Here is a 26,070-nt window from a genome sequence, read left to right on the forward strand (position 1 = left end):
CAGCTTGTCGGAGCCGCCCGCCGCCCTACGCCACGCCCCGCCGGAGCCGCCCCCTTCGCCGCGGGAGCCGCGGGCCGCTGGAACCGCCCTTCGCCGCCCCGCCGCTCAGCTTGCCGGAGCCGCCCGCCGCACCCCCTTGGCCACGGGAGCCGCGTGCCGCCGAGCCGTTCCTCCACGACCACCACAACCAAGGCAGGGAGCGCTGCTCCAACCTCCTCTGCTATGACTCCAAGTCTGACGACGCCCGCGACCAGGCGTGCTCCCCTCCATGGTACGAGGAACGCCGTATACATATTGGTTCAACAGTTTGTTGTGACGGAATTGTCGAAGTTTGTAGTATATTTGTATTTGCAAATTCTGTACTTTGTGGTTATATCCATGTAGTGAATTAGTTTGCCAAAAAAATAGTGAATTTGATGTGCCAGACTCTTGTCAGTACCACTCAATCAGACTACATTTTGACCCCTTTTCGTTTTTCCCTTTGGCTCCAGCGACTTTGGCCATGTGCAGATAGTTCAGAAAGAAACACGAGCACAACGCTATCACTGAACTACTTCTACAACAGTATAAGATATACATATCCTTTAGCTATTGAACTATTTAGCAGTCAAAAAATGTTGAACTGTTTAGCTCCCGGACAATCAGTTTGACTTCATGTCCATATGTGACCAAATAGTTTTAGGCTGATAACTATCACTAGAACCAACCTGAAATTTGACCTCTCATAACATGAAAAGAGCAGCACGTGGTCAGTTCCCCCCACCAGCTACCATCTGTCTCGGAAAAAGAGCAGCACGTGGTCAGTTCCCCCCACCAGCTACCATCTGTCTCGGATTTTGATTTTGACTTTTTGATTTTTTTTCTAGAGATTTCAGGATAGAAAGGGAGCTTTGGAGAGGGATCGCAAAGATCAAGGCTATTGTGTCAAGTACTGTGCTCAAAACGTCCATTGGGTGCATCCATCTCGCCCCAGTTCATCACCAACCACCGTGCAATTTACATCCACTGCGATCATGGATGACCCCGTGAGACATTGTCGTCAGTCCTATTCTTCTAGATACAATGGGTCAGCTAATACGGTATTTTGCTATGCTAATCACGCTTCCGTTTCATTAAATTCTCAGAACAATACTACTTGCTTTCTACTAATAGTGTTCTGTCCACTGCAAAAATAAGAATTATCGCAACATTTTCATGATCTATATTCCAGCTCTTAATATAACATTTGTTTCAGAAGCGGATAAGTGGTCAAGGGTCGTATATAAGAATACTGCAGGTCTAACTACACTCTTCTCAGCCTGGAAATTATTATGTGCTTGCTGACTTGCTTTGCTCACATTATCGCCAAAACTGTGAGCGGTCCTTGCATTTCTTGCGTATTCATTGACATACACGCATGTAGTAAATGCGAAGTTATTTTGTCCTGATATGAACAAGCATGTTGATTAGTGCATTCAGTTTCCAGTAGTACAGAAGGAATCTCAATCCATGTTCATGTTAAAGAAAGCGGAGAGATGTTGTAGGTTGGAACTGTGCACGCTTGTTGATTTCTTGTTGCGACTTCTGTAGTTTGCCACATGTTTTTGTTCGAACTACATCTGAATTGTAGATCTGAAGTTTCATTTGCACACATCAACTTCAAACTGCTATAGAATTTTGTACCATACTGAGGTTCGTTTCAGTTCTGTTTTTGAGAATGGTTCGGTTCAGTTCACATAAGTCATTTGATGATATTTTTCAGCCATTACTATTTCTCCAATATTGTTCATGATCTCTTCGCCGCCCCTTGATGCCGGGCTTGGAGCTCACCTGGCCCACATGGCCCCGCCGCCTCTCCCACGCCGTGTCTGCCCAGCAGTCGCACTAGGCCAAGATGAGGACAAAGTCAAACCCCAGACAGCGTAGGGACTGAAGCAACAATCTGTTCATTTCGGACACTTGGTAATTGACTAATGCTTCCTCTCTTGAATCAAAAAAATTCAGTTCAGCGAATTTTCAAGGATGCATTTGCATTCCCAATTAAACCTTTTGATGCCACCCTTCTTTCATCATAATGGAATTTGATTTCTCTGATAGAAGCTGAATTTGACATCTTCAGGGCCCAGAAATTAGGAGTTGAGGTTTGCCTCATTGAGAAGTACTGGCCGGGAGTTCACCTTCACAATCAACCAGTGATCCCTTGTACTACTTGAGGGATCAAGCCGAGGTACTTCTACTTTTCTGTCCAAACAAGAAATTAGTGGGAAAAAAAGATACCTCTCATTCAGGTATATTATGAATACAGATTTGGCTGTCGGCTGTCGGCTTTTCCTATAGGGACAAAGGTTTGTGCGCATTCATGTTTTTGTTTTCAATCACACGCAAAATTCATGTCTTTATTAGTACTGAAAAATTCCCTGAGCATCCCTGTAGATTACATGGATTTATATAATTTGTCTAATGGGTTTATTTCTGTTGCTATGCAGCTCAACTGTTGAATGTTGATGGTGAATCGAAGATAGTGCTTATTCCAGTTGTAGTTGCGGTCAGTTTCCTTCCATTCCTTTTACCTGATAATTTATCTCTTCATTTTCTTTGGTATTCTATTTTATATGCAAATTCGTCAATGCGAGACTTGGACCATGAATTTGCTTCAGTTGCTTATTTTGTAGTAGTATACTCCTTTGTGACAATCAAGAATATGCTAGCCGTATTGCCAGCATTATATGTATATACTCCATATGGTAGTATATACTCTGAGAACTGGTGTATATACCTTATTTGTAAAATAGTTTGTATATACTTCTTGCTAACTACTCTGTATTATCATGGTGGGTTAAATAGTTTTTGGTCTTCTAACTCTCTAGGATAATTAGCATCTTTGTGGGCCTTTTTAGATTAAAATAACCTATTGATTTGATCAATAGAACAGATCTCTCTTTTTAAATAGTGGTAGTTTCTCCAAAGTTCTACTAATTTAATTCATTATTTAGGTATCCAGATCCAATAGCCTTGCTGTTTATATCTTCTTCTAATAAATCAATTTACAGTGCCACAGTTAAAACAGATGCAAATTGATGTATTGCTCGAATTTCAATCCTGCACTTTATCTATGTTGCTTGCTCTGAACTCTGTAAAAGGTACATTGCACATGTTGTTCACCTCTTTCTGTACTTTGTTGGTTCTTCTTAACATTTGTGTTTTTCCTATAAGATGACGAAGAGTAATCCAGAAAAAGTTCCACGAACGACTACGCATCGTTCCCCATTTACAGACATAACGAACTCGTCTACCATTGATAACGCAAATGTCACTACTAATAGTCAACAATTAGTTCAATAAAATTGCTTGGTTATTGGCACGGTGGTTGCATCACAGCTGCGAAATCTCCACTGGCGTAGGATACAAAGATAAGACGCTGGCAAGTGGCTGTACAGCTTATTCTTGTTTACTTGTCTCAGACACAGATGTATATCGCTGTTAAAGGCTGTGACGACGTGCCGTGCTGATTGATCATTAGTTGGACGGGCCTGCTGGGGCTGAACATTTGACTTTTGACCAGAACAAGTGATCAGAAGCGCTTCCCCAATTGGCATCATCCTGCAGACAGCGTTTAGGATGAGCATCATCTTAGTGGCGCGCCGTTGTGGGAGGCGCATGCACTGTGGTGGGCCGAGGTGTGTACTACGTGGGAGACGCGAGGAAAATGCTTAATTCCTATTTTGAGTGAGTCCCACCCATGGAACCTCATAAGCCTAAGGCATTTAGACTAGATGTCTGGATTGTTGGAACTCTGCCCACAGGATCGATCACATCAAAATAGACGAAGAACACGCACACGAAAAACTTTGGCCAAAGGCACGTGTCGTGCCTCTCTTTTCTTTGTTGATTTTCTGTTTTCCACGGTGTTACAATCTCACGCAGCCGGACCTGTATTTATATACAGAACCAGCCGACCGAACTCTTAGTATTCCTATACGGACACAGCATACAAATCTATGAGGACTCTTGCCTAGACCTACTCGGACCCCTGACACGTACTGGACCTGGACTAGTATTACCAGGCGTACAAGCCAACTAGTACTACACCACGGCAGCCAGCTAACTTGCACCTAATTAGGACTAATCAAAACTAATTCACTCAAGATTACTGTAACAATCTCCTCTTAATCTTGACACTCCGCCTTCCGTGCTTCTCTGGTCTTGCCTCGTTGTAGATCATCCCTTGTCGCTCATCCGCTCGCACCACGACAAGTCAAATTGACGATCTTGATTGCTCGCAACAATCTCCCCTCCAATTTTGACTTGGCGAATTTACGGACCACCTCAAATATGTCTTGGACCACCCAGCCTCGCCAGTAACCTGTGGAACACACCACCCGGTGAACTTGACCATTCATCCTAGCGAGATACATGCCGACTCCTTGTGGATCGCACCACCCTGTGCACTACACCATGCACTCCAGCCTCATGTAGAGACATGGCCTCATTGAAAAGACTCACCTTCACTGGTTTACCGCCCCCACATAGTTGAACTTGATCCTCTCGTCGAGACACACAGACGACCTGAGCTTCATCTTCAACGCCTCCTCACAGAGACGAGCACTTGGACATGACGGCGACTGACGACCAACTGACCGACCGACCGACCGTGCTAACCCGCACGACTCCTTGACTCATCAAACTTACCCGGATGACGATCTTCATGAGCTCCAGCGCCGCGCCTCGGCACCACCTCTCTCATCAACGATTTCCTTCCATCGTCTTGCCGACGACATCCTGCCGTCTCCCTCCTTGTCGCTCCGCCGAACGACGATCGCCCGATCCTCCTCGTCGCTGCACCACCCAGCGACAACATCGCCCGCCCCGAGGCACTAGTCGGGTCGCGACCCCGGGGCAAGCGCGGCTTCAAATCAACCTAGCTCTGATACCAATTGTTGGAACTCTGCCCACAGGATCGATCACATCAAAGTAGACGAAGAACACGCACACGAAAAACTTTGGCCAAAGGCACGTGTTGTGCCTCTCTTCTCTTTGTTGATTTTCTGTTTTCCACGGTGTTACAATCTCACGCAGCCGGACCTGTATTTATATACAGAACCAGCCGACCCAACTCTTAGTATTCCTATACGGACACAGCATACAAATCTATGAGGACTCTTGCCTAGACCTACTCGGACCCCTGACACGTATGGACCTGGACTAGTATTACCAGGCGTACAAGCCAACTAGTACTACACCACGGCAGCCAGCTAACTTGCACCTAATTAGGACTAATCAAAACTAATTCACTCAAGATTACTGTAACATGGATTATGTGGTTGCCCACTTGATTTCTTCATTCACTGCAGTTGATGGTATGAGAAACAATATATGAAGACTTGGTTATTTCTTTCAGTTGAGACGTTCAGTGAGAATTTAGCACCGACATGATGAGAGAGGAATTCAGCCCTGAAGAAAGCACTGGCAAATGAACCGGCATATATTTCATCACTTGGTTCTTCTATCTATGAAGTAGTGTGAACCTGCATGCCAAGTTTCTTCTGCATGAGGCAGATATGCTATATTGCTATTTGAGATGTGATTCTCCTGTCCTTAGAAGCATGTTCTTTGTCCTAATTTTCTGTATGCTCTCTGTTCTTCAGAGATTATACTTAAAACAGTCTTGATTAGAACGATAATAATAAGTTATCCTTGGAAATCTGCTGATCGACAAAATGTAGTTTTCAGTAGCATGCCTGTTGATTACTAATTGCTACGGCATTTTATTTTCTGATACATCTAAAGCGTCCAATGTGATTTGCTTCACTGCAGAGTAATATGGATGAAGAACTGAGAGCAGCGTTTGGTCAAACGATTCAGGTAGGAAACTGGTTTTCGCAAATGCCCAAATCGTGGTAAAGGTAGTAAAGGTAAGTTAAGAGTCTTTTGGTTACATACAGAATAAAGACTATATTTATGGTGAGTGATGCGGGAATTATTATGAATGTGATACAGATTCAGGCATAACCTTTGATTGGCTACAATTTATGTCGAAGATACAATGCAGAAGCATGATATGAATGTGTGCCAACTCAACAAGACTAAATGTTGCTCTATGAATCATTGTTTAAAGTGATTCAGTATCAGTTCATATCTTAAGATCATTGCACCATCAAGCATCTTCCTCGTAGCATGGGCTGTGGCCATTTTCTATAGAAAAATTATAGTAACCATGCATTTATGTTTCTGTAGTTTGATTTTAGCATTTGTTTCAATGAATTTGAAGGTACTGGCACAGCGGAGTTATTGTGGTATATGCCAGCATGTTTGACGCTGTCACACGAGCTGTTGATAACTCGATATGCTATGAGTTGTCCTTCTGATGAAGAACTTTTTACTTACATCTCAATTTTCATTGTGTCTGGAGGATAAATACTAATACTATCTCCTTTGATCTTTTGGCTGTCCCTCGGGCCATGAATGTTCCTACTGGGGTGAAGGAGAACATTCAGCTCATGAGGGGGCTTCACATGGTCGCCGATATCCAATGCCTTGATTGTCGTGAGGCGCTCGTGTGGAAGTGCAAGATGGACTACGAGGAATTACAGAAGTACAAGGAATGGAAGTTCATATTTGAGAAGGCAAATATTGTACATGAGAATTGGTAGTAAATAAAAAAGTCAACAATGTGCCAAAATGCTATTATGGAGATGTGAATTGTGATCCCTGCCTTTGTACATAGCAGTCACCTGTAAGTACCAATTTGTTGGTCGCACCATCTTATTTCGCGCCATAATTTACACTTTTGTTTTCTGTGGAGAGACAAATTTTGTTAATTTGTCTCGGAACCATTTTTTGTTCATAGCTGGTTGGCTTAAGAATGTTTGATCTTTTTGTTAAACATCGAATTAAGAAATGGATCAACTTCTTGCTGTAATTTCCATTGTTACCTTGTGTAGTTGTGATGTGTTTAATGACGAAAACAAGTGTATGGCCATATCTCTATGAAACCATAAATACATCAGGCCTAACTTGGTTGTGTATACTTTCCTTGACATCAGAAGCACTTGCTCCAGAAAAAAGGAAGCACTTATGCCACATGGCATGGGCTGTACGTCCACACTTAGAATTGAAAGATTTTCTGAAGTTTTACCCGGTACTAATTGCAATAGTTTTGTTAACAATGTCTGCACTGAACCTGACTTTCTTTTAGCTTGTTGATAGTGGTTCCCATGCTGAAAAGATGTTCCTTTCTGATGTTTTTTTCCATGTCGATTAGTTGTACATATAGACAGTATTACCATACAATATAATTTTAATTTGAATAAAAAATCTTATGATTTTTGTGTTTAAAATGGAGACGTGCGTTGCACGTGCAAGCTTACTAGTTCTTGATCAAATCCCAATTAGCTTTAAAGATAGCAGGGCCAAACCCATTCGGGCCTGGGCTGACATTATAATTCATGGCCCATAGCCCGTCACGGATTTCGCTCAAAGTGAAGGGACGCATAAGGCTAGCCGTGTCACAGGTTTCGCTGAAAGGTGATGTAACTTTGAACAAATAATATGAAAAATCAAGATATTGGTCATGCAACACTCAACATTCAGTGGCCGTGAGCCGGGATTCACGTTCAAAATAGAAAGGAACATCAATTGGTATAACAAAGTCGGCTCGCCCTCCGGTGAATGATTTCATCTCTCCCTACCTTAGCTTTAGGATAAACATTTGGGGTCATGTTGTTCCAACTACCACGCTCAGCATGCCCTTGGTACCAACAGAACATCCACATGGTAGTCCTGATCATAATCCGATCTTCGATGCGACGCGACATCAACCTTTGCCCTGCTTGAAGTAGTGCAAGATCCGTGCGGCCAAGATATCGACCCACGTGTCCGGTACGCCAGGCAGGCACCAGTGCATGCAGTCCTGCCCCCAGACGGCCGCCTCGTCCTTCTTCTCGAGCCAGACAGCCGGATGGGCGTCGGCGCGGAACTCACTCATGTAGGTCAGGTTGAGCAGCAGGATGTCTGTGTCGACTAACGCTTCCCGGAGCAATGAGTTCACTAGTCTCGCGTCTTTGTTCACTCCCCCGAACCTCGGATCAAACCAGGAATCGAGCTGCACAGGATTTTAGGAGGGGGGGGGGGGTCTAAGATTCAAAATTTTGAAGAAGATGTCAGATCATGAAAAGCTTGGCCCTCAAAAAGTACCTCATGTTCTTGCAGGAGCCTGTTAGACACACAGCCGCCGTTGTGATCCCATTCGCCTCCGTCAAAGTGCCTTGGTGACTGCGTGCGCCACAGCTTCAGGGTTTTCCTTGGGACCTCCCTTTTGATGTAGGAGCCCATACTTTTGAGGGCTACCTTCAGCCCATCAAAGATGCTGAGTGGAGGCTCAATTGGTTTTCCTCCTCGGTAGAAAACAAGGGGGGTCTCTTTTGGGAATTTATACGAACCCCACCTGATAAAGTTAGACAATCCATGATCAAACTGCAAATATAGCTTTCACATGATAAAGTAAACGTAGTACTGTATAAGACAGTACACATCACCAGACACTTTTTAACTTAGGGTTATTATGTCACATAATAAATAACATTTCAAGACTGAAATAAAGCTTTTTCTAGGCACAAACGGCTCAGCCTCCAAATGACTCCAACATAGAGAGTATGCAGTGTTAAAATTCGTTATCAAACAGAACTCATGAACAGTCTCAGTAGCCCTTGAACGAAGTTAAAGAAACAAAATTTCACCCTATGCTAGCCGCACATAAAAGAGGGGAACACAATAATAAAAGCATAGAGTAAATAACTTAAACCTAGATAACTTAAATACTTACCAGTGTCCAGTGTTGAAAATGAGCACGTCATAAAACTTGGTGATATTTACCCAATCGTCAGCAGGAATGTCAACATCAACTCTGTAAGTTCCCTTTATTCCATCCTTCCGAGGTTCAGAATTCTCTACAGGCTGCCACCTTCGTATAATCGTATCATTAATTAGTTATCACCATGTGAGTTTTAATTAAGTATAAAAGTATAGAAGTAAGGATACACTCCTGTTGTGTCTAAAAGCACAAATGCATGCAGTATTGCAGTTGAAATGTCAGATGCTATCTGCTTAAGTCTAGCAAGTATGAGCTTCTAAATTATCGGCATAAACGTCCACATTACTGAAGTTTATACATCAGGAAAGTGACGAAAGTGTCTGCATCTTTAGCACAAGGATATATAAAATAAAAAACGTAATCAAAGTAGGACGAAATACTAAAATATACTTAGAAATCATGAAACTAACTATGTGCCAGACAATAAAAATGCTTGGATGTTTCTATAGGTAGATCTCAGTCTCTTCATCAAAACGTAGAAATGACAAAAAGGTATTCTTGCGGATTATTATACTTCTGCCTCTAGAAACTATTTTTGTGGGTGTAGAACTCAAATCAATTAAAAAAACATGTGTTGCAACCTAAAATAAAAACGAAAGGAGTAACGCGAGAATTCACTGCTCAGCGCTCAGCAGACAACACGACAGAATTGTACTCAACCGCAGAGAAAGCATGCAGAGCGTCACCACACCATTTGCTACGGAATAATTCCTGATTTCACAGAGAGCCGAACCACCATTTCGGTTAAGTTTCAGTCCTTTGCCCACTAATGATCGTGATTCATGAAGCCAGGCACAGATCATCCAAACCAAAATAACTAAAAGTGCAACTCGTCAATACTTTTAGAGGGTACTCCCTCCGTTTCAAAATAGATGACTCAACTTTGTATAAAGTTAGTACAAAGTTGAGTCATTTATTTTGAAACAGAGGGAGTGAAAAATATGCATCACCCAAATCATTTCCTGAGAATATCCCAGAACTACGCATTGTTTACTCATGCTCCCGACATCTCACATTACAGTAACCGCCCCTGATTTACCAAGGATCCTCCATTTTACATACATACTACTTATATCATAAACAATTAAACCAAGCAAATTGAATTCCTATAAGCAGCTATGGACACCATATAATTCTATGCTTGTGGCTAGCTATCATCTAATGAAAATTAACTATGTCTTATCTAGGTGACCTGAGCGTGTATTTTAAGTTTTTCCCTTTTATTTTTTCTCATTTCATTTTTTGTTTCTCGACATTTTTATTTTATTAAAAAACATAAATGTAGTTGCGCGTAGCCCGTGGCCGTGGACATGCAGTTGCACACAGGACTCACGTGTGCTTGGCGAGGAGCACGGCGCGGTGGTACCCGACGACGACGTCCTCTCGGGGGAAGTGACCGCCCCGGCACGCGCCGCGCCGCTTCCACTCCCGCACGCCGGCGTCGCCCGCCCGGAGCGCGCAGAGCAGCGCGATGGCCATGTTCTCCGACAGCGAGTCCCCCACGAACCCGATCCGGCGCCCCCTGGTCGCCGCGAGGAACGCGGCGGGGTCGACCCTCGGGACGACGGCGCCGGAGCCGCAGCGGGAGGGGGCCCAGGAGAACGCGGCGACCGGGGCACGGCCGTTGCGGAGGCAGTTCCAGCTTTTGTGGTGGAAGGGGCAGGACTGGTTGTAGAGGGCAGGCGGCGGGGGAGACGGGGTCGGGACCCAGCGTCCGGCGGTGGCGTCGGCGGGGGCGGCGCCGCAGAGGATGTTGGGGTGCGGCGGGGGCAGGGGTGGGGAGGAGGGGAAGAAGAGGAGAAGGATAATGAGAGTTACTGGGAGGAGGAGCAGCAGCAGAGGCAGGCGGATGGCCGTCTCCGGCCAGCGATCCCCCGGCAGCCAGGCGGATGGGAAGGAGGGGAGAGCTTTCACGAGAGAATTATCCATTACCCAACGCATGGGAGAGATGAAATTTGTTTCCTTTTATATATCCTTAGATTTTATTTTTCTTCACATGAGTTAATCGTTTTTGATATGGTTTAATAGTAGCTTTCTTTTCTTTTTGCGCATGGTTTTAATAGCTTTCCATAGAATTTATGTGAGGTTTTAATAGCTTTCCATAGAATTTATGTGAGGTTTTAATAGCTTTCTTTTCTTTTAATAGTTTGATTGGTCTTTTTTCCAACTGCATTATATTACAATGATTTTCAATCCATCGATATGCTCACACATGGACAACATCCATGATTTGCTCCCAAAAAATTGGCAGGAGCACTGCCCTTTATATGGCCAGTGATAGGTGCTGGCCAGCCGGCCCAAATTTGGGTGGTCACCGAGCGTGCGTCCGATTTGGCAGCATCCAACCGTTCGATCCCCCGCGTGGTGCGTCGTCTTCCTCCCTCTCGGTCGTCTTTCCCAAAACAACAAAGTAGAAATACATGGCGGCCGCCCGTCCCCAGTCGGCCTTGCACGTTTTGCCTTGCCATCGATGCTCGCCGCCGGCGCTCACCATCGCCAAATAGCAGCAAAAAAAAAAGTCAGCACAACAGTTTTTTGTCATGATCCCATGTTGCATCCATGGTAGCGCCATGGGGGTCGCTGGCCGCGAAAGCCGCTTCTCCGACCTCTGTTGCAGCATCGCCGGTGACGATGTGTGTGCTCGCAAACCCCAAACTCTGGTTCCAGCAAAAACATACGACGGCAGAAGCATTTATGGTCTCTAGTTCCAGCATCCATGTAGGTTCCAACTTTTTGATTAATCTGGTTCCAGCCTTCAACTTCTTCGGTAACAGCTCTATGCTCAGCCAATTGCGGCATATGGCGCCATTGGTAGCAGCTCGCCTATCGCTGGTATTTTGCGGTGCCGCCCTTAGACAGTTTATCATCGGTGTTGGTCGCGGCTTCACCTAACATCGGCTCTGTTAGACTAAGTATATATTAGATATACGTGTTGTAACATAATCTGTATTTGTACGGTTCCCTCTTATAAATATATGACAGCCGTACCCACCAAAGGTATCGAGCATTGTTCCAAAACCTAATTTGTTTAACATGGTATCAGACGACGCGTTCGATTCGCGCCGCGCTTCCGCCTCCTCTGCTGCCGCCGCCGCCGCTGCGTCGGCCTCCTCTGCCGTCCCGCCTCCCTCGACCTTGGCAACGGACTCGCCCTTCATGGCGTCCACACCGCTCGCCTGGGCTCGGCAGGCGGCCTCGGACTCGCGCCCGACGGCGCCTTCCCGATCTCCCGCGCTCGATCCATCTGCATCGGCCCGGTCTCCCGCGCCCTCCTACGGCGCCCCGATCGTCGCCCCGGTGCACTACGGCGCTGCCCCGGGCCAATCCCGCGACGCACCGCCGGCTGCTGGTCCCTATGGTGCCCTGGGCGAATCCCGCGATGCGCCGCTGGCTTCTGGCGCTGGTCCCTACGGCGCGTTCCCGGGCCAATCCCGCGATGCGCCGCTGGCTTCGGGCCCCTATGGCGCGTCTCTGCAGCAACCCTACGGCGCTCCTGTTCCGCACCAATACGGCGCCCCGGGCCTCTACGGTGCCCCTGTCCAGCAGCCCTACGGTGGGGTATACCCTGCGCCGTACGTCGCTCCGTCCTCGACGCCGTATGCGATGTCGCCCGTCGTATCCAGTGAGGCACTGCATGGCGCGCCCTACGGAGCTCCTGGGTCGCACACCGCGCCGCCTCTGCAGTCCTACGGCATGCCCTCTGTGCATCCCTACGGTCATCACCAACACTCCCGTGTACTGCCCCCGTCGGCAGATGCGCTGGTTCCACACAGTGCCCCTCCGACGTATGACTCGCAGCTTCCCGCATCAGTATCCGAACCAGGACCGTTCCACTTTGCTCATCTGGTGACGGTGAAGCTCTCTGCTGATAACTATCTCCTGTGGCGCGCTCAGGTGTTACCGCTGATGCGTAGTCACTACCTTGAGGGGTATGTCGATGGTACGTTGCCCTGTCCGCCGGCCATGGTTCCGGTGCCCTCAGCTGCAGGTGGTTCTGTCATGGTGCCCAATCCTGCTCATCGTCGGTGGATCGCTCAGGATCAGGCTATTCTGGGTGCTATTCAGTCCTCGCTCACTCCCTCCGTGGCCGGCATGGTGGTCTTTGCCGCGACGTTGAGGGATGCATGGGCCACGCTCGACTCCAGCTTCTCTTCACAGTCACTGGCTCAGTCTTCTGCCATCCATAATCAGCTGGGTGAGGTCAAGAAAAATGATCTCTCCGTCACGGCCTTCTTCAACAAGGTCAAGACCCTGGCTGATACACTATCATCCATTGGGAAGCCTCTTCGTGACGAGGAGTTCACTTCATTCAGTCTCCATGGGCTTGATGAGGACTATGATTCCCTTGTTGAAAACATCAGCGGGCGTGACATGCCGATGCCGCCTGGCGATCTCTATGCACGCCTCCTCAACACCGAACAGCGACTCGCTGCTCGCCGCTCTGTTGGCGTTACTCGGAGGGTCCATCTGCGAACGCTGCTCTTCACGGAGGTGCTCGCGGTGCCAAGCAGAAGGCGCCGTCATCTTCGGGCAGCCAGCCCCGTTCGCCCGCTCCACCTCCACCGACGTCTGGCCGCAAGCGGCTCCACTGTGAGGCGTGTGGCGGTGGGGTTGAGTGTCAACTCTGCGGTATTGAGGGACACTTGGCGTCTCACTGCCATCGTCGCTTCAAACGAGATTTTCTTGGCATTGGGAACAATCGGAAGGGTAATGAGAAGCAAGCTGCTCTCGCGACACAGGATCCTGGATTCACTCCATCATACTCTGTGGATCCTGCCTGGTACATGGACACGGGTGCCACGGACCACTTGACGAGCCAGCTTGACAAACTGGCCACTCGCCAGCCCTACACCGGCCATGATCAAGTTCGCATTGCAAATGGATCAGGTATGCCCATCTCACATGTTGGTCAGGCATCTCTCCTTTCACGTACCACTAAAACCTTGCGTCTGCTTGATGTCCTCCGTGTTCCCTCAGTCACACGTAATTTACTCTCGGTTCCTAAATTAACTCGTGACAATAATGTGTTCGTTGAGTTTCACCCCTTTTATTTTTTTATTAAGGACCGGGACACGAGGGACGTTCTTCTTAGTGGTCGAGCTCGTGATGGCTTATATGCGCTTGATGTGCCACGAGCCTCTCAAGTTTTCAGTGGTGTTCGGGTGTCATCGTCGCAGTGGCATTCTCGCCTTGGCCACCCTGCCACTCCCATTGTGCGCCATGTGCTCCATCGTCATCGTCTTCCTGTTGAGTCGAGTAATAAGGAGTTTCTAGTGTGTGATGCCTGTCAACAAGGCAAAAGTCATCAGTTGCCTTTTTCTGTATCGAGTCGTGTTGTCACGACTCCTCTTGAACTTGTGTTTTCCGATGTATGGGGCTATGCCCAAACTTCTATCAGTGGTCACAACTATTATGTTAGTTTCATCGATGCTTTCAGTCGCTTTACTTGGATTTATCTTATTAAGCGCAAATCTGATGTGTTTCATGTCTTTATGCAATTTCAAGCACATGTTGAGCGATTGCTTAAGTACAAAATCATCCATGTCCAGTCAGACTGGGGTGGTGAGTATCGTAACCTTAACACCTTCTTTCAGAAGCTTGGCATCTCACACCATGTGTCTTGTCCTCATACACATCAGCAGAACGGTGCTGCTGAACGCAACCACCGTCACATAGTTGAAACTGGCCTAACACTTCTTGCGCATGCCTGTGTCCCGTTTTGGTTCTGGAGCGATGCCTTTGTTACTGCCTGTTTTTTGATTAACAGGATTCCCACACGACTTCTTCACATGAAGTCTCCGCTGGAAGTGTTGCTCAATGAAACTCCTGATTACTCCCTACTCAAAGTGTTCGGTTGTGCTTGTTGGCCACATCTTCGTCCGTATAATAAGCATAAACTTGAGTATCGGTCCAAACAATATGTGTTTCTTGGATACAGTCCCCTCCACAAAGGTTATAAGTGTCTTCACATTCCGACGAATCGTGTTTACATTTCTCGCGATGTTGTGTTTGACGAGACTGTCTTCCCGTTTTCCACACTCACGCCACGCACCGATACTCCCGTCACCGAGTTGCACTCTTTTCCAGTTTTGCCTGATCAATTTGTGGATGCTGCATATTCTCCTTTTTTGTTGCCTAACCATGGTGCAGGAACTGGACGAGGTGCTCGACTTGAGCTACTTGATGATGATGTGGACACTACTGCGCCGACTGCTGCTCCGTTAACTGCCCCCGCCGCTACGCCCACTGTCCCCGACGTCGATCACGCGTGCATGTCCCATGCACGTGGAACCGACAGGGCGCCCGAGTCACTTGGGCTGGCGGCCTCGCACATACCTGGGGTGGCCTCTCCGTCGCCTGGGCTGGCGGCCTCGTGCTTGTCTCGGGCGGCCTCTCCGTCGCCTGGGCTGGCGACCCCGCTGTCGCTTGGGGCAGCCCCGCTGTCACCTGGGTTGGCTGAGCCCGCGGTGCTGATGGACAGGGCACCTGATTCCCCTGGGCCGGCGGACTCGCCAACCGCTGCATCCTCGTCGCCTGGCTCGTCGACGCCCCCCAGCATGTCTTCGCTGACTCTGACCGTGCCCTCTGTCGTGACAGCTCCATCGCCACCGCCATCTGTCGTCCTGCGTCCTCATACTCGCAACAAGAGTGGCATCTTTCAGCCGAAGAAGCGCACCGATGGCACCGTCGCGTGGCTTGCGGCTTGTGTGGCGCATGCTGAGGCTAATCCTACAGCTGAACCACGACATTTTCGAGCAGCACTTGGCATTCCGCATTGGCGTGCTGCGATGGAGCAGGAGATCTGTGCTCTTGGGAAAAACAACACTTGGCGTCTCGTTCCACCTCCATCTGGTGTCAATATCATTGACTCTAAATGGGTATTCAAGGTGAAGAAGCATGCTGATGGCTCCATTGAGAGGTACAAGGCGCGCCTGGTTGCCAAGGGATTCAAGCAACGGTATGGCATTGATTATGCAGACACGTTCAGTCCTGTTATTAAACCAACTACTATTCGTGTTCTCCTCTCCTTGGCTGTTACTCGTGGATGGTCACTTCGACAGCTTGATGTTCAGAATGCCTTCCTTCATGGAGTTCTGGAAGAAGAGGTTTACATGCGTCAGCCGCCAGGTTTCGTTGATCCTGCTTAGCCACATCATTTGTGTCGCCTTGTCAAGGCTCTCTATGGTCTGAAGCAGGCCCCGCGTGCCTGGCATGCCCGTCTTGGTGCTGCTCTTCGTGCACATGGGTTTGTTCCTTCTACAGCGGACACGTCTCTGTTTATTCTTCAGCGACCTGAGGTGACTATGTATGTTCTGGTCTATGTTGATGACATTATTCTTGTCAGTTCATCTGCCACTGCTACAGATCGTCTTGTGTCCTCTCTTGGCGCTGAGTTTGCTGTTAAGGATCTTGGGAGACTGCATTATTGTCTGGGCCTGGAGGTTCTTCATTCTGATAGTGGCTTGACTCTTACTCAGAAGAAGTACTCTCAGGATCTCCTACATCGTGCAGGTATGTTGAAGTGCAAGACTGCTATGACTCCCATGTCTGCCACAGACAAACTGACAGCTCTTGCTGGTGACTTGCTCTCTCCTGAGGATGCCACTGAGTACCGCAGCGTTGTGGGTGGACTGCAGTACTTGCTCATTACTAGGCCGGACATATCATTTGCAGTTAACCGTGTGTGCCAGTAGCTTCATGCACCTCGTGATTCTCACTGGTCAACTGTTAAGCGTATCTTGCGCTATATTCATCACACTGGTTCCTATGGACTTCATCTTCAGCCTGCATGTTCTGGACTGATCTCAGCATTTTCTGATGCCGATTAGGCTGGTAGTCCAGATGATCGGCGATCCACGGGGGGACATGCTGTGTTCTTTGGACCTAACTTGATCGCCTGGCAAGCCCGCAAGCAGGCTACGGTGTCTCGGAGTAGTACCGAAGCTGAGTACAAAGCTGTTGCTAATGCCACAACTGAGATTATGTGGGTACAGTCATTGCTTCGAGAGCTGAAGGTCTCCCCAACTCAGCCACCTGTTCTTTGGTGTGATAACATCGGTGCTACGTATCTGCCAACCAATCCAGTATTTCATGCCCGAACGAAGCACATCGAAGTTGACTATCATTTTGTGAGGGAACGTATTGCTCAGAAGCTCCTTCAGATTAAATTTGTTTCTTCTAAGAATCAACTTGCTGATATTTTCACTAAACCCTTGCCCTTGCCTTCTTTTGAAGGATGTCGTCGCAATCTTAACGTCCTGAGTGTTTCAGGACATAGTTAAGATTGAGGGAGGGTGTTAGACTAAGTATATATTAGATATACGTGTTGTAACGTAACCTGTATTTGTACGGTTCCCTCTTATAAATATATGACAGCCGTACCCACTAACGATATCGAGCATTGTTCCAAAACCTAATTTGTTTAACAGGCTCTAGCATTGCTCATGGGAGGTTAAGCTTTTTCCGGCAACGGTTCCAGCCTCCCCGCTAATTCCAGGAAAAAAGGAGAGGCGGGAATGTTGTCCCGCGGTTGCCATGGTCACCGCCGACGAAGAAAGCTGGTTCCAGCAAACGAAGACACCGGTCCCAGGAATTGCGGCGGCTGGTTGCAGCATCTGGTGGCGCTTGCGACACCCGTGGTAGCAAATGTGGTCGCCGTTTCCAGGAACCGACTTCGCCGGTTCCAGCACCCGTGGTCGCCGATTGTTTTTTTTTTTTTGAAACGAGGCAAAAGACTTGCCATTTTCATTAATTAAGGAGGAGTGAGAATTGCCCGGTTAATTGACGGAAAACCGGGCTAAAACCGATACAATCCAACCCACATAAAATGGGTACCACCGGTCAACCTGGCCACCGACATGGGATCACAAAGCTACAAAGAGGGAAAGACATCGGCCGAGCAGTCGCAAGCGTCATCGTCATCACCGGCTACCTCCGAACGGGCGACTCCGACTTCACCGTAGACCTTCATCGTCGAAGCCAACCCGCAAACAGCTGCACAGAAACCATGACGGCACATGCCAACAGAAGGCCACACGCGCGAACAGCCGACAGCTCCGACTCTGACGACGATCATCACAAGGGAAATATGCAGGACTTGCGCCGACCGTGCCCCAAAGAGCACCTCGGACACGCCGGGAAGATCCGACTACCAAACCCCGAGCCGCGACCAGAGTTCCTCTCGACGTCATCTTCGTTGCCAAACGGAAATCAGCGCCCCCAAAAAGGCCGCCTCGGCAAACTACGCGGCGAAGATGCCACAAACCACGCGGCGAAGATGCCGCAACCCACACGGCGAAGATGCCGCCATCCATCGGTCTCCCAGTCGTTGCCTGCTCCGAGACGATGCCCCCAAGGAGGAGAAAGACGCGAAGACGCCTCCATCGCCCGATCCAGAGGATCTGAGGTTTCCCTCCGGAGCCAAAGCCGTGGGGAGAAGGAGCGCACCTCCACGACGACGCTTCCAAGAAAGATCACGGCACCCGCGGGCGCCGCCGCCGTCGGCTCCGGTGGAGACCGGAGCAAGGATTTCTCCCGGAGATGTGCCGACCGCCCGCTACCACCGACCGCCACCAACAAACCACCACCCCTGCCGAGGCCGACCTCACTCCGGCCACGGGATCCCACGATCCGCCGGTGGTCGCCGGTTGTAGCATCCATGTGTGCTCCCTGTCACAACTCGTCGCCGATGAGGAGCTTCCAGCAAAATCTTCCGCTGCTGGGTCCCAGCACGGCGCGTCGTCCCCTTGAAGCCAGCGTGGGCACGTCCAACTTCTAGCGTAGTGGTTTGGAGCTTGCAAAGGACAGACCGCCGGGTCCGCACCCGCGCAGCCCGTGTCAACAGCAGTGGTCTCTTTTTTTCCGGCGCATTGGGAAGGAGCTTGCCTCAGCGGTGGTGGAGCTGTCGACGACGGTGAGCTCGGTGGTGCAGCCGTGCTTAGAAGGTCATATGCGATAGATACAGAGAGAGAACCAGAGGGTTTAGGGTGCGATGTCCTCTCATCTGATGGCTTGCGCGCATCCGGTCCAAGATTCGGCCGGCCAGCCAGTGGCAAGCGTTTCCCCCTTTATATTGGCTGAAAAGAGAGAGTTTAAATTCCTCACTACCTTGTGTTAAAAAAAAATACCACACTACCCTCAGGTGCACAACTGAAGAACATCAGCTAGCCCAGATGGTCAGTGAGTATTGTCCTCACAATTTGACAAGAATATTAAATTGAGAACCTTGATTTACACTCATTTAAATCTGAGTTCTAGATTCTTCACAAATACAAATTCAGTTTCTACATCTGATACTTCACTTCAGGCTCCTGCTGCTCAGCTATTGCCTGCCTCCTCCAGCGTGTTGTGCTCAATCGAACATTGAACTGCAGGCCACGTCGGCACGTCGTGCTACAGCCTCCAGGCTATGTGGTGGTCACCCTTCAGTAGGTTGATGGCTTCTTAACAAGGAAGATGGTTCTTAGATCGTGATGTTTGCGCAAGAGAAATTTCTGTTTGACCTGAGGGTGAGTTGAAGGTACTTCCGCCAATAAAAAAAGAGATTGAAGGTAGTATAGTGCTAAGGAAAGTTATTCTTTTATTTTCGATACAAAATGTGATTTAGAATGTTTTGGATGGCTGGTGATGTTTATAGACTGTTGCTACATTAATAAAGAACCAAAAAAAAAAATCCTGCATCCATGAAAAACTCAATTTTCAGCAAGATAATTTTAATTCCTTTGTCGAGCGTACACCTACATAGACATGTGTGTGCTCAAATGAATTGTATTTGTTTGGTGCCATCTCTCGCTGCACATGAAGCTCGACTTAATCGTATTATGTCATGTACCATCAATAAGTTGTGCTAATGCAATTTTTAATAGCAATGCCTGTTGTGCAGTGATCATTTCGTATTTAATAGTCAGTCCTAAAAATGATCATCTCATGTTGTGTATCACCTGATATGCATGCATGTGTATCGGAGTGGACCAGAAAATGGATTACCTTGTTGAAATCCGTTTTCACCGGCTGATTCAGATGTGAGTAAGTATTGTCCAATAAGCTTGATGTTGATATTTAATTTTAATGCAGCACAGTTTGTATAAAGGGAATGGTAGCTTTTTTCATGTTTAACTGCTGGAGTCTTCCCTATTTATCCAGACATATGGTCATTATGTTTTACTTTTATCATCACCGATCACTGTGTTACTTGGTTATGAAGATCAAGCTACAAAACAGTCAAGTATCTTTGCAAGTTCAGAAGGTATTTACTGAGTCTGGGCTACTGTAGTTTTTGCCTTTGATGTTCAGATTCACTTCATCCTTATCTCTTCTTTTGTGTTCTGTTTATGATGGTCCAATTTGACGTGTAGTAATATTTTTTTTTGTGGCAATGTATGTACTCCCCCCCGATCCATATTAAGTTGTCACTAATTTAGTGCAAATGGACCAGAGGGAGTAGTATATTTCGTTGTGCTTGAAGGGGATGTCTTGACTTTCTCCTGTAATATTCTTGAAGGGGTTGACATCAACATTGTGCAGATTTGGAAACAGATTTTTTTTCTTTTTGACATTCTTTCTTAGATTTGAAACAGATGAGACTTAGAGGTGCCGTTACCGCAAAAGTCATGTTTTATACTCCCTCCGTTCCCAAATATTTGTCTTTCTAGGCATTTCAAATGGACACAACATACAGATGTATGTAGACTTACTTTAGAGTGTAATTCACTCATTTCGCTCCGTATGTAGTCACTTGTTGAAATCTCTAGAAATACAAATATTTGGGAACGGAGGGAGTAGCCATCTATTAGTAGGGTTGTGTTTCATGAAGTGAGAGCAGATCCCTCTACCAGAATCTGTGCTGCCACTCATCTCCCATCCGATGGCCCAGGTTTCTTTCTTCTATTTTTCGCACCTGAAGCTCACATTCTATACTGGCCGCGCTACTCGGTGAGCTTGGTGCTACCTCACCAACTGTGTCTAGACTCTCGAGCTTGTCCCTGGTCAGTGCTAACAAGGAGCTGTCCCACGTTCTGGCTTATTAAGGTCACCTTCTTTGCCTCTCCGTGCATCGAGTATGGGCAGGGCATCTTCTGTTTGAACCAAGCCACCGGCAGCCCCTACCAAAGGCCGGTTTGCGGGGCTGCGCTTCGCGTACTGTTCGAGGAAAGGTTCAGCTTCAGTAAGATATGTCGAGGATGACGGTTGCGCGTCCCCACACTCCCGTCTGATGTACACAGCCCTGCCAACAGGTAAACCGATTGAATTAACAAAAACATTTGTAAGGATACATATGCTATGGAGAGAGGGAGGGAGATTAGCAATGTACCATTCGTCCAACATTTTGGCAAGCTCTTTTTGCTTACTTGGTGATGTTCCCCAGATCTCCATTTGCCTATAAACACATTCGGCGACGTTAATATCAGGGGAAGCGCTTTTTGTGCCTTCAATACAAAAGCAGCGGAGTCACAATCGACAACTCGGCTACATCAATCGCACATATCTAGAGTCTTCAAGCATGAAACCACGACTTGCTCACTTGCCCAAGGAAATTTCCTTGCATTTCAAAGACATCTGTGTGGCCATGTATAGTAGAGGAGCAGCGGAAGAAAGCTGAAGCTTGAAAATTAGGTAAGATTGGCCTACACAACATACCTCAGGTAGTAAGTTCTGTAAGCAGATGTGCCTTCTTTGAAGAGGGTGGACAGGCCATTTCGAATTAAAAACGTCCTTATCTGTCAGGTAGAAATATAAGAAAGGTGTTAGAAGATACATATATTCAGCCAAGTTACAGTTGTAGGCCTCCCCCATGCACAAGAATAGAAAATCTAATTAAGAAAAGTAAGGTCCCCCATGCAGCATAGTATTCATATCTCAACAAGTGACCAACGAGCAAAGTGCCAAACGAAGCTGAAAACAATGGCAAAGTACCTTATAGGTCAGGAATTTTAGTTTAACCATCAAATTTGAATCCTCCTCAACCAGACCATCCTTAGTTGACGATCTTGAATTCGAAGCACCATTGGTATTTTCTGGTAAAGTGTTGCTGTCTTCGGAAAGTTCAGCAGCCTTGAACAGGTTTACATCAACAAAGAAACCTAACCATGAAACATAAGTCAGCCAAAGATGCGTCAGGACAGGTATTAATTGCAAGAGCTGGGAATTAGTTGTCAAAAGAGGTGAGAGTTTCTTGGAACAAAAGGTTCATCTTACCTCTGTACAGTGGCCACAACTCTTGATTTTTCCTACAAAGAAAAATGCAGGATTCGTTAGAGCTAATAAATATCTAAAAGAGAGCTAATGAGACACTTTCTCTATTTCATATTACAAGGTGGGCGTGGGAACTAAGAAGCCATTAATAGTATAGGAAAATGACCATGGTAGCCAGGAACTTATTTTCTAGGGAACCAGAGCAAATAGTTAGTATGTGTATTTAATCATAAATGGCAAAGGGAGATGAGAGATAAACGATGGGAAAATGTTACCTCATCTCTTGTTGATAACGTCTAAAAGCAGAATCCTTGTGGACATGGATAACCATCTTGTAATACAAGTTATCATTTGAAAGAGAATCAATTTTTTGGTAATTCCAGTAACATTTGAAAGCTGCAGGGAGATTTCTCTTCTTCATGAGACGGATCATCTCCTGTAACAGTCCAGAACAACAAGCTATTGACTTACTGACATTGCAGTTATCATGAATTTAAAATTGAAGTATATCTATTACAGTCAAGAAGTATCTATTGTTGGACAAGAGCCAATAACATCTGCTAACCTGTAATTTCTTTGTTGCATAGTCCATGGGATGTGCTTGCAAAAAATGAGTGACAACTGATCTATCAGCATTTCGAGATTGAGCGTCAAGACCACTGTTTCCAAACCAATCGCAGTGGTCTGAACACAATGATGACCCAGCATTTTCAAGAAGTGCTTTAATTTGCTGTCATGTAAAAGTAGAAGTTACAGAAAGGTAGAACCAATACAAAAGTTAAGACAAATCATGAAGGAGATGAGAATGCCACTTCACAACATTAAATATTACCTGCTTCTCATCCGACCTATTAGCAGCGTATATTTCTCGTAAACTTAGTCCTAAATCAGAGTCGCCTGCATATAATAGCACCTATCTGAATCAATGGAACATATAAAGTGTTCACAACTTCACAGCTCAGAACCATCAAACAATCTCAGAACATGCTTAAATGCATCAGAAAATCTTTGTTAGGATAGAAGCATAGTGTACTGATATTAAGGTTCCCAGATCTGTGACACCCATTTCCAGGAGTTAATGTTTACTCTTTTGTGTTAGTTTGAGCTTGAACCACCTATGATAGGCTGAGCTTAAAACCACCGGCTGAACATAAGTTCATACTCCATACTTTCATGTTTGCCGGAATCACTTCTTTTGTATTAGCTTATGCAGAATTGGTCAAGTGTGATCAACCTCTGTGATCTACAGTTCCAACCATGATATATCAATTGTTAATGATTAAAAATAGTTAAAATACATATAGTTGTGTGGGCACTTTTTTGGAAAATGGTGAATATCCGTATCTATATCGGACCATCAGGTCAAATATGTATTGACTATATGCATCAATGTCGCAAAGTTTACCATGCTCAGAGTCAGAAGCAGACTAGTGACTAACAGGAATAGCACTACCATATGGTATAATATAAAAACAAAAAAGGTTGCCTCGTTTTCTCAGATGAGAGGAAATTTTATTACTAAAGTTGTACCAGAGCTGCAACAATTAATTTGGATCGAAGGGAGTAGGTAACTTAAAAAATTTAAAGAAACTTAAAATGGAGATGAAAGCGTGGCCAAGGTCATTTATAAATAAACTGAAACCTTCTTAATCAACTCATATATTCACTCAAACAACAAGACAACTTCATTATAGCGTCTTACCTCCGTCTAATGAAGGTTGTTGAAAGTTCCTCAAAACTTCCATTTGAACTGAACTTTCGCGACTGACAATACGGGCAACCAGACCTTCAAGTATCTCACCTTGCACGATTACATGATCCTTTGACCCTAGAGCAGATAGTCAGTACTTCGATGGTGGGGAGAGATGAAAATATGCAGTTCAGTTTAGAGCAGCAGTAAAAGATAAAGAGTGTCAGGCAAAAAAAAAATTTCAAGATAGTCACCTCGCACAGATATATCAGCTATTTCACCAAGGACTTTGCAAACGGATGTGGCAGTCCCCTCTTCACACAAAGCATCGTAGGCAGCAAAGAATGAAGTGGCGGATTTCCTAATGGAGATGTAAACAGAAAGCACAATGATGTTATGAGCGGCCCCAGCGCCAAATGCATATGTACGTTCATCTGAGAGCGATACTTGCATGACATCAAACAGATGAATGGCATGAAAATATCTGCACAGTGACATAGACACAAAAAAACCTAGCTGTTAAACAATTTCTAGCAATAATGCAATATAGAAAGTGCACTGGAGAACTCCAATAGGCTATAATTCAAAGGATGCACATCCATGTAAAGAGTAGTTGATGATACACACGAGAACGAAACAAGAGTCAGTAACATTGGCTGATCATTGTATTCAAGCAACACTTACTGTGGAAACATAATAACACTGCATTTGTTTTCAAAACACTGCTCGATTGCAAAACATGAGATGCCAAAATCAAAAAGTGGTTAGGAGGTCTGCTGGTGCAACTACATGAGGTATCATTATTAAAGTCTTTCACCCTTTCTTATAGTCCCATTTAGACAAGTCAGCCAAACACTCTGGACAGAAAACTTTCCACATGAAGTTATCAGATGAGCACCTCGTGGAGAATAGCCAGACATGGTTTGTTGGTAGGCGCCATTTCCGACAAAATTCAATCAACTTTGGAGTAGAATAGAATTGAGGCTTGCCATGACCCAATTCTGTCACAGCTGTAATCACAGCTACAAAACCAAAATAGAATTGATAATGTGGAAATTGATGAACTGAAACAAATGCAGCAAGTGACTTCATAGTTCAGAAGGAAAATGAAAGAATAATGCAGCATTTATAGCCTGAATACAATATCAGAATGAACTAACGATGACAAACAAAGTATACACTGAGCACTATTTAGTCAAGAGAAAAATAGGCATACCATAATCATCCTTAGGCCTTTGCCCATGGTCTCCTAATACAGCCGTGACAAGTTCCATTGAAATGCTTATTCGGTTTTTCTAGAAGCACAAAACAGAGGCAAAATAAGAAATCTTAATGGAACTGCTGACAACAGAAGGCACAAAGCATAAAGTAAGCATATGCTTGATTGTGCTTAATTCCAACAAACTAGCTCCAACAATCAACTAAGCATCAAATCATTTTGTAATTTAACTGCTAGGCTTTAGATTTTATATTTGCTTATGTGAGTTTGTACTAATTAAGAAATATGCAAATTAAAGAGACTTTCAGACTAAAATATAAGTGCAAAAATATATATAAGAACAATATGTTTCCCCTAGTTGCATTCATACTGTATGCTAAAGAATTGGCGTGTAACAAGTAGTGAAAGGCTAACAGACACATGAACATGGAAAACAAAAGTCAACACATGAAATTCTTGACAAAAGCTGCATTGGATGTGGAATACCTCGAGACAATCATTGAATTCCGCTTGCATTTTAGGAGCTTCTCTCCCCCAAGCTTCACGAAACAAGCGACCCAAAACAAAAACGCCCACAGCAGTGTAGCTATAAGCAGAATTTGCCTTCAGTCAAAACACAGATAGCTCAAGAAATAAAATGCTGAGAAAAGAGCAGAACGTACATATTTCCAAAGCTGTTCTTGGCATATGCACCACCACGGTTACCAGCATACATGAACAAAGACCCTGAATGCTTGAGCGTAACCTGAAGAAAACAAAATATCTTAAGCAGGATAAACACTTCTTTTTAGGCAGCGGGGTAAACACATCAACCAATCAGTATAAGCTCTTTAGAACAGTTAACTAGAAGTGGGAAAATGACGAATTAGATATACCTCCATGGTAGCTAATCCTTGTGACACCATCTCAATCATCCGGGTTCTTGACTGCAATCACACAGATGATAGTTAATATCCCATTTAGGACCCCAAATGAGCGAGAACCCGCTGTTACTAAAATATGTACTGTATAGTCAGTTCATTAATATATGTTCATTAAGAACAATAAATATGATTGTATTGATCGAACCCATCAAGGTCTCTATCTACAACTATGTTAAGACTTACTGTAAAGGAAGAGAAA

The 26,070-nt window shown here is 45.8% G+C and overlaps 2 protein-coding genes and 1 long non-coding RNA gene across 4 annotated transcripts in view; 1 reads left to right on the forward strand and 2 right to left on the reverse strand.

Moving 5' to 3' along the window:
• Positions 1–92: 92 nt before the first annotated feature.
• LOC119325983 lies at positions 93–6,566 on the forward strand. 2 transcript variants are annotated; one of them, XR_005157774.1, is made up of 8 exons: positions 93–271; positions 867–1,079; positions 1,742–1,941; positions 2,099–2,206; positions 2,285–2,324; positions 2,466–2,524; positions 5,794–5,891; positions 5,977–6,566. It is a non-coding gene; the product is annotated as an uncharacterized LOC119325983 (long non-coding RNA). The 2 variants fall into 2 exon arrangements; XR_005157773.1 differs by having other exon boundaries at positions 5,794–6,566.
• A 1,020-nt stretch (positions 6,567–7,586) lies between these two features.
• LOC119320699 (protein trichome birefringence-like 12) lies at positions 7,587–10,777 on the reverse strand. Its single transcript, XM_037594672.1, has 4 exons — positions 10,182–10,777; positions 8,801–8,938; positions 8,173–8,422; positions 7,587–8,080 (listed from the first exon to the last, which is right to left on the reverse strand). The coding sequence occupies exons 1-4, from the start codon at positions 10,775–10,777 to the stop codon at positions 7,793–7,795; spliced, it is 1,272 nt and encodes a 423-aa protein (XP_037450569.1). The 3' UTR covers positions 7,587–7,792.
• Positions 10,778–20,510: 9,733 nt separating this feature from the next.
• The window catches only part of LOC119324481 (tRNA ligase 1-like), a 6,909-nt gene continuing 1,349 nt past the window's right edge, over positions 20,511–26,070 (reverse strand). The window contains exons 3-17 of the mRNA XM_037598275.1: positions 25,824–25,874; positions 25,611–25,693; positions 25,435–25,534; positions 24,946–25,024; positions 24,628–24,751; positions 23,984–24,090; positions 23,742–23,867; positions 22,872–22,936; positions 22,605–22,769; positions 22,315–22,475; positions 22,043–22,074; positions 21,761–21,927; positions 21,485–21,564; positions 21,159–21,224; positions 20,511–21,071 (exon numbers count right to left, since the gene is read on the reverse strand). Coding sequence (XP_037454172.1) covers positions 20,840–21,071; positions 21,159–21,224; positions 21,485–21,564; positions 21,761–21,927; positions 22,043–22,074; positions 22,315–22,475; positions 22,605–22,769; positions 22,872–22,936; positions 23,742–23,867; positions 23,984–24,090; positions 24,628–24,751; positions 24,946–25,024; positions 25,435–25,534; positions 25,611–25,693; positions 25,824–25,874 — 1,638 coding nt within the window. The 3' untranslated portion in view covers positions 20,511–20,839. The remainder of the gene's footprint in view (positions 21,072–21,158; positions 21,225–21,484; positions 21,565–21,760; positions 21,928–22,042; positions 22,075–22,314; positions 22,476–22,604; positions 22,770–22,871; positions 22,937–23,741; positions 23,868–23,983; positions 24,091–24,627; positions 24,752–24,945; positions 25,025–25,434; positions 25,535–25,610; positions 25,694–25,823; positions 25,875–26,070) is intronic.

This window comes from Triticum dicoccoides, chromosome 6B, assembly GCF_002162155.2.
Source record: "Triticum dicoccoides isolate Atlit2015 ecotype Zavitan chromosome 6B, WEW_v2.0, whole genome shotgun sequence".
In the NCBI taxonomy this organism is placed as follows: domain Eukaryota; kingdom Viridiplantae; phylum Streptophyta; class Magnoliopsida; order Poales; family Poaceae; genus Triticum; species Triticum dicoccoides.